The 8,496-nt window shown below is 49.9% G+C and overlaps 1 protein-coding gene across 2 annotated transcripts in view; it reads right to left on the bottom strand.

The window, feature by feature from the left end:
- Positions 1-5,419: 5,419 nt before the first annotated feature.
- The window catches only part of ARMH4 (armadillo like helical domain containing 4), an 82,177-nt gene continuing 79,100 nt past the window's right edge, over positions 5,420-8,496 (bottom strand). For both annotated transcript variants that reach the window (XM_079991276.1, XM_079991275.1), the window contains one exon: positions 5,420-7,487. In XM_079991276.1, the coding sequence (XP_079847402.1) occupies positions 7,419-7,487 (69 nt within the window). In that variant the 3' untranslated portion in view covers positions 5,420-7,418. The remainder of the gene's footprint in view (positions 7,488-8,496) is intronic.

Here is an 8,496-nt window from a genome sequence, read left to right as displayed (position 1 = left end):
ACTGCGGGAGGCAGTGGAAGACAGGAGTGCCTGGCCTGCTCTGGTCCAGGGGGTCATGAAGCGTCGGACACGACTAAACGACTAAACAACAACAACAACTGTACGGGGGGGGGTATTCCCTCTTCCATAACACCAGAACTCCTGGACACCCTGCGAAGCAGAGCCTGGGAAGATTCAGGAATGGATAAAAGCAAGTCCTTCACACTATGAAACTTGCAGTGACCGCCACCAACTTGGATGGCTTTTAAAAAGGATTAGACAAATTCACAGGCACTTCCTGCATTAGAAGACTGGCAGATAAAGATGGTAGAATATGTGGAGATGGCAAAGCTGACGGGAAGACCTGGAATCGGCGAGATGAACTGTTTCAAAAAGACTGGAGCAAATTTATATTCTATATTAAAGAAAATTGTAACATTTGAAAACGTTTGTAGGTTTGAATTGAAATGCTTTGTAACGTGAAAATAAGGAACTGATTTACATATAAAGAGGTAATTTTTATTAAAAAAAAGATTATTTGAGGTAAAAAAAGTGGTTATAGAAATGCGAGAATTTAGTAAAAGATGTTTGGAAATCAGAAAGATGGAGGGAAGGAAGAAGAAGAAGAAGAGGAGGAGGAGGAGGAGGAGGAGGAGGAGGAGGAGGAGGAGTTGGAGGAGTTTGGATTTGATATCCCATTTCATCACTACCCAAAGGAGTCTCATAGCGGCTAACATTCTCCTTTCCCTTCCTCTCCCACCACAAACACTCTGTGAGGTGAGTGGGGCTGAGAGACTTCAGAGAAGTGTGACTGGCCCAAGGTCACCCAGCAGCTGCAGGTGGAGGAGCAGGGAAGCGAACCCGGTTCACCAGATTACGAGTCTAACGCTCTGAACCACTACACCACACTGGCTCTGTCTGAGCAATGCTTCATATTATAGATTTGTGTAATGAGATGTAATTAAATATGGAAAACTCAATATGGAAACCACAGGAGGGGAGAATTGCTCTTCTGCTCGACTCCTACTTGCAGATCTCTCACAGGAATCTGGTTGGTCACTGTGAGAACAGGATCCTGAATTAGACGGATCCAGCCGGCTCTTGGTGTCTTCTTAGGAGTCCAACAACATCTGTAGAGTCACCGTTTCCATATCGCTCAGGAGGAGCAGGTGGTTTTCTTCACAACAGAAATGAGGAAATCTCATTTTTGCCCTTCAGGTGTTAGTTGAACTGCAACTCCCATCATCCCTGGCTGCCTATTGAGTCTGATGGGATCTGGAGTCCAAACAACATCTCTAGAGCAGTGTTTCCCAAACGTGAGTCTCCAGCTGCTTTTGGGCTACAATCCCCATCATCCTTGACCACTGGTCTTGCTAGCTAGGGATGATGGGAGTTGTAGTCCAAAAAAAAAGTTGGAGACCCAAGTATGGGAAACACTGGTGTAATGGGCCTCAGGTTCCCTAGCCCTGCATTTGAAAGCTTCCAGGGCCTGGTCAGAGGAATGGAAGTATCCCCAGGAACAGAAATCACCTATTTAATCTTTCACACCCTCTTCCTGATCACCGGAGTGGATTGTTGCTTGTTGTTTTGTGTTCACATAACTGGCTGTAGCCAGACCAGCTCACGTAGCCCCCTTAAACTGCGCCTTCCAAGTAGTGTTCCCCTCTGTGTCCATTTCCACACGTGATATTGTGATAGGAATTTTATGGTCTTAGATATACAGTAATGTTCATAACCGCACGTACATAGATCAGCACAGGAAGACCGACCTGAAGCCATTTTGATTCCTAAACTGAGCAAATGTGATGCAGATATGATGCATCTGAGGGGTGGTCTTAGGTTACACCCCTTCTGTGATGTAGGTATGATGTTTCTGGGGGTGGTCTTGATCTACAGGATGGGAATTTCAAAAGTCTTTATAAGGCCTTGCATGCCATTTTTCTGGGTCCCTCCTCTCTCCTGCGGCTGAGGCGAGCACCCTGTTGCAACAGATCAATAAAGGCCAAGCCTACAGGCTGCTGTTTTGCTCCAAGTAATCCTGGTTGGTCTTTTGTTTTTGTCCAAGGGAGCCCTCAGATTTTTCTGTTAACAACACCTAAATCCATTTATTGTGGCGCCGCTGCTTCGCGTCTCTCAGAAAGCCCTTTCCATTTGCCAAGTGCTTCTCAAGCTTTATTGTTTGCCCTCACAACAACCCTGTGAGGTAGGTCACTAAACTCCCCGCCGCAGAGGTGGGGAAACGGGCAGAAGTGACACGTCCCGAGGCCCTGAGGCGGTTCCATGACGATGATGGGTCTCGGACCTTGAACCTGCCCCCCCCCCATGCTGGTCCAATCCTTCCTCCACTGCTTCGCGCCAGGATCCGGAGGGTGGCGCAGAGCTGCAGGAAGCCCGGGAAAGCCTGCATTCGCCCCATAGGACGCACACACATTTCCCCTTCATTTTTGGAGGGGAAAAAGTGCGCCCTATAGGGCGAAAAATACAGTACATTTGCCATGAACTTTCTTTTTTCTTTTCTTTTGCCTTTCCACATTAAAAATATTCAGAGGACCCCATTCCAGAACCAGGGGACGGTTCAGATATCAGTGGGCATTAGTGATTTCCTAGATCAGGGTTTCTCAAACTTGGGAAACTCCAGCTGTTTTTGGACTACAAATCCCATCACCCCTAGCTAGCAGGACCAGTGGTCAGGGATGATGGTGAAGGGGTACAGTTAGGGTTACCCCAGAAAGCCCTAAAAAAAACCCTGTTTGTGAATTCCCCCCCCCCCCCAGCCAGGCCTCGGCGTACGCATTTTAAAAACTGCATTTTCCTCTAAGACAAAAAGCACGAGCTAAGCAGTCCTCTCTGTAACAAAAACGCTGTAACAAACCCAGAGCTGAGAACAGTAAAGCTTTTCGCTTCCCAGATCCCAGATAACCTTGTCCTGGTACATTGATTTGCAACATACTTCCGGGAACAGAGCCAGAGAACGAAAAGCAACATTTCTATGTAAGAATCTGTGAAGGGGGAAGAGGAAAAAAGGGGTTTGAAAAAAAGGATAAAAACCTGCTTGTAAAATGTTTTCGGTGCGGCCTGTCTTTTGTGAACTGAATCACACAGGTGCCTCTGCCCCCCCCCCCCCGGATGGCAGAATAAAACGCTCTTTCTCTGGATTAACCCCTTGGTGTTGTTTGGCTCCTTTTGTCTCTGCTCGGGTGCAACAATTATTTCTACCCATGGATTAAAAAGGCTACAATGGGGACTGTAGTCCAAAACCAGCTGGAGACCCACGTTTGGGAAACCCAAAGGTGGTCCGAGCCGCAGGAGAAACTGTCGCTCAATGACAGAGCAACTCCTTTGGCAGGTCAGTGTGGACAACACTAAGCCAATGATCTGGTTCAGGATAAGGCAGCTTCCATTCCAATTTAAACCAGCCCTTCCCTCAGAACCTTGAGGGCTAGACTCTTACTATTGATTTTAAAGGAAGTGCCGTAGCTCAGCAGTAGCGCTTCTGATTTGTGTGCACAAGGTCCCAGGTAGGGCTAGGGAAACCCCAAAGAGCCTCTGCCAGTCTGTGTGGGCATTATAGAGCTAGATGGGCCATCCTGGTCATTTCGCACCATAGGGCGCACCGGACCATAAGGTGCACCTAGTTTTTAGGGGGGGAATAAAGAAAAAAAATTATACCCCCCCCAGCCCCCAGAACAGGTCCAGGAGCGGCAGCCAGATTGCGCACAACCTCGCCGCCGCTCCCGGAGCTTGCGGGGATGGGGATGGGGATGGGGGAAGCCCGAGCTTCCCACGACCCCAGCCCCCAGAACAGGCTGCTATCCGCAAGCCTTTGGAGCCAGGCGGATAGCTGCCTGAAGCCTGGAGAGCGAGAGAGGTCGGTGCGCATCGACGCTTCTCGCTCTCCAGGCTTCAGCGAAAGCCTGCATTCGCTCCATAGGACGCACACACATTTCCCCTTCATTTTTGGAGGGGGAAAAGTGTGTCTTATACAGCGAAAAACACGGTAGCTTTCTAAGCCCTTCCTGTGCCACCCTGCCGATTCTGCTCTAACCACCTTCAGCTAAATGACCTCGGTTAACAGGTGATGGGAAAGACCTCTCTCCTTCTACCTGAGACCCTGAAGAGCAGCTGCCAGTTGAGGAAGACAAGAGCTCCCCAACCTAGTAGCCTTTCCTCCAGCTGTGCTGACTGGGACTAATGGGAGTTGTAGTCCCAAACAGTCGGAAGGGAGCACCAGGCTGGGATGGACAATGCTGAGCTGTGTGGGGTAAACAACCTGGTCCTAAGCTTTCTATCAGCAGAGGTTGGTCCATTAGGGCAAACTGGGCAATGCCCCGCTTACCTTGGCCTGTGAAGATGTTGGGGGACTACAATTCCTCAGCTAAGCCGTCTGGGAGCGATGGGAGTTGTAGTCCAACAGCACCCACCAACCCAGCCTGATGCACGGCTGCCACACCCCTGCAAAGCAGCCACTTGGCTTCACCCTGGCCTCGCCATCTGCCGTCTTGGCTGGGAAGCTGCTCTCGGCATATGTAGTCCACCTCCCTTGCACCTTTTTTTAGCGCAGCTCTACGAATTACTCACAATGGACTAGAAGCTTGAAAGCCAGCTCCGATCCACTTCAGTCTTGCTTTTGAAACCGCTTCCCCTCCGCTACGTTACGGTTTCCTGGGGCCTTGTTTGGGCTCATGCTCACTCAGCTGACACTGCTTCTCTCCAGAAAGCAACCCAGAACACACATTCCCCTTTCCCTACCACCCCAAAAGCCGCTTGCTGACTGCTGCTTTTCAGGTGGTCGGGGGCCCTGGGTGACCTTTCACAAGGCTGAAGGCACCAGCCGTTTGCAGGTGTCCTCCTCCAGTCCACTTCGATGGAGCCGTAAAGGAGGACCCATGAAATAACAGGACAGAGATGAGCATAGTCTTGGTAATGTTCCAAGTGATCGCGAACACATGTGGGGTGTATTTACACCAGGCAAAGTGCTGTGGATTTAAGTTCCAGGTGTAGGAAAAGACCTGATACTATTTCTGCAGAAGGGTACCTGTCTCCAGCATCTTAGAGCTGCGCGGTCAGCATAAAAGGAGAGCTTTTTATCCACTGAGAAGACATCTTCTCACCCTCTGTGCTGACCGGAGACAAGCAAAGGGAAAGGATGTGAGTTGGCCACTGAGGATGGGCTCCTGGGGGTCAATCTGGAGAAGGACCAAGAAAGAATGATTCTGCATGCTGCAAAACTAAGCATTTAGGAGCACTGAAAACGTAAGGTGCTCCAGCTTAAGAAAAACAACAACACCGTGTGCTTGGAAGTTCTGCTACGTGGAACGGAACTTCACGGAAAATGCAACGTCAGTCTCTCCAATGGAAGATATTATTGGAGCTGTCCAAAATATTTACGTGCACAGAAAATAGCAGATCTGGCTGAAAGGCAACACAACGGAGATCTGCATTGATCGCTGCAATGCATCTCTATTTATTCTTATTCTTGTATCATTATAATATTATTGTATATTCTTAGAAGGTTGCATAATCTCAGAAGAGGTGAGTGGCTGCGACTATCACAAAGGGAACTCTGCGCTTCCGAATTTGACGCTACACGACTGCAGGTAACGGGCCGCAGAAGCCTTTGGGCAGCAGTTCCCAAGCCAACGGGCGGCATACTGGTAACGAGTTGGGCTGCCTTGCCAGAAGCATCCGCCGCAGGGGAAGGGGGGGGGTGTCCCATGACAGCATTGATCCCAGCACCGTCATCATCAGGGTTGTGACCTCAGGGCCAAGCGAGACGTGGTGTTTGTCGTGCACTTTGACACCACGGTGCTGTCATGGCTAAAGAAAACTCAGCAGCTGGCAAGGGGAGGGCCTTGATGCACTGGGAGCATGTGGGGGGCCCGCAAAGGGACCCCACACACCATGGTTCCAAAAAGAATCAGAACCCCATGCGCTTGCCATTCACAACAGGAGGAAAATCCCAGCGCTATCTCTCTAAGAAAAGAGGCACCGGAACTCACCGTGAATGTCTCTTGTTCTCTTATAATGGCAATGGCGACACGGGAAAGGTGCCAGAACTGAGCTCCGGCAAGTTCCAGCTGGGAAAAAAGCCCTGGAAAAACCCCACATAGCAATGGGTTGTCTGTGTCTTAAGCCGCTCTGCAAATGTAGGCTGGCATGCTTAGAAGGCTAAACCTCACCATAAGTTGGAAGCACAAGAGGTCAGTAGGAGCTCAAAAAGCGGAGGGGATGCTTGACCCTTCCCCTTCCTCCTTTTTGTCAACTCAAAATCATCATTACACACACCCCTGCTGTTTTTCCCTTGTCAAGGAAAAAGATGCAGGGGTCCTGTATCTTTTCATCCACGGGTGTGAAAAAGCAGCTGGAGGGAGGGAAGGGGGAAAAACCTGACGGAAAGGAAACGGGTTAAGCATTTTCCCCTGCCATTCTCTGCTCCCAGCTTGCCAGATTTGGGGAAGGAGCATAGCTCGGCAGCAGAAAATCTGCTTTGTATGCAGTCCCAGGTTCAAGACCTGCTGCCAGCCAGTGGAGGCAGCATTGATCAGTCCTTTGTTCAGATCCACGAGGACTAGGACCTTATTGTTATTTTTTAAGGGATCTGTGGGTGAGAATCTGCTTTGCCTGTAATAGATCTCGGAACACAAGTTCTGGGATGGGGAAAGCCGGCCCATATGAAACCCTGGAGAGCTGTTTCCCTTTCTCCTAACTGCAGCCTCCGAAACTGCTTTGCAGTTTACAAAAGTGGGGGGCCCTCCGTGTGTCTCCCACATAAACGTCTAGTATGGGCCTTCAGTGTATCTTAATCTACATATCACTGTGTCGTACTCTACCTAGTTCCTACCTGGACAATGGGGTGGGGATCTGCTTTGGGGCGGCACTTCATCAATTAAACAGAGCAGCTAATTTGGGAAACTGCGAACTCCAGCTCAGATAATGCAACGTATTCAGAAGTCGCTCCACAGCGAGAGAGAGAGAGAAAGGAAGAGGAGTTATCTGGGTTGAAGCTTGCCCTCTCCAGGGACTCACACCAGAAGGACGGCAGCACAACTGCCAGCAGATGGAATAAAAATCAAACACCCAACAAACGTCCTTTGTCTTTTGGGTCCACGCCTTTGCCTGCTGCGCATTAAGAACGGCGTGCTGTGCGTGGAAAATGAATGTGCGTGACCGTACAGAGATACATATATTTTAAAAATAACAATATTTGTGTGTTACACTGGGGCTGCAGCATGCTGTTATCGGTGTGTGTGTGTGTTTTCCTCTTATAGGGGCAGGTTGTGTAAAAGCACCGCTGCCCCGTGAGCGATAGGAAGGTGGCCAGCCTCTGTGGCGGCGCAGCAGAAACGCTTGCGCACCTCCCTTGGCGACAAAAAAGAAGGGAAATGGGGGGGGGAGGAAATAAAAGTCCCGGGAGGGCAGGAAACGAGGCGCCGCAGAATTCAGAATTCATCTTCAGAGCTGTCCGCTAGAAGCATCACTCGGTCTTGCATGCTGTTGAATTCTCTCTGCTGTGGTGGGAGAGAGAGAGGCAGGGGAAGACATCAACGCCAAGGAATGAAACCTTCTTTCGTTTGCTTGTTCCCCTCCCCTCCTCCAAAGTCCCTGCCTGGCACGTTGGCACCTTTAAAAGGGGTGGGTAGGTAAGAAACAGGGACGCAGGTGGCGCCGTGGGTTAAACCACAGAGCCTAGGACTTGCCGATCAGAAGGTCGGTGGTTCGAATCCCTGTGATGGGGTGAGCTCCCATTGTTTGATCCCAGCTCCTGCCAACCTAGCAGTTCGAAAGCACGTCAAAGTGCAAGGAGATAAATAGGTACTGCTCTGGTGGGAAGGTAAACAGCGTTTCCATGCACTGCTCTGGTTCACCAGAAGCAGCTTAGTCATGCTGGCCACATGACCCAGAGGCTGTACGCCGGCTCCCTCGGCCAATAAAGCGAGATGAGTGCTGCAACCCCAAAGTCGGTCACGACTTGACCTAATGGTCAGGGGTCCCTTTACCTTTTTTAGGTCAGAAACAGTTTCCGAGCACAATTCAAAGTGTTGGTGCTGACTTTAAAGCCCTAAACAGCTTGGTCCTGTATACCTGAAGGAGCGTCTCCAACTCCATCGTTCAGCCCAGACACTGAGGTCCAGCTCTGAGGGCCTTCTGGTGGTTCCCTCATTGCGAGAAGTGAGGTTACAGGGAACCAGACAGGGGGCCTTCTTGGTAGTGGCGCCCGCCCTGTGGAACGCCCTCCCACCAGATGTCAAGGAAATAAGCAGCTATCTTATCTTTAAAAGACATCTGAAGGCAACCCTGTTTAGGGAAGTTTTTAGTATTTAATGCTGTATTGTTTTAACACTTGATTGGGAGCTGCCCAGAGTGGCTGGGGAAACTCAGCCAGATGGGCGGGGTATAAATAATAAATTGTTATTGTTATTGTCATTAGGATCGGACAGGACTGCTAGGGAGCCAAAGAAGATGGACTTTGGTCCTTCGGGGAGATCTGTGATGAAACCTGAAGTAGAAGTCCCAGCA

The sequence above is a fragment of the Podarcis cretensis genome (assembly GCF_951804945.1).
Source record: "Podarcis cretensis genome assembly, chromosome: 1".
Classification (NCBI taxonomy): domain Eukaryota; kingdom Metazoa; phylum Chordata; class Lepidosauria; order Squamata; family Lacertidae; genus Podarcis; species Podarcis cretensis.
The sequence above is the reverse complement of the archived record's forward strand: the minus strand, read 5'-3'. Positions and strand labels throughout refer to the sequence as shown.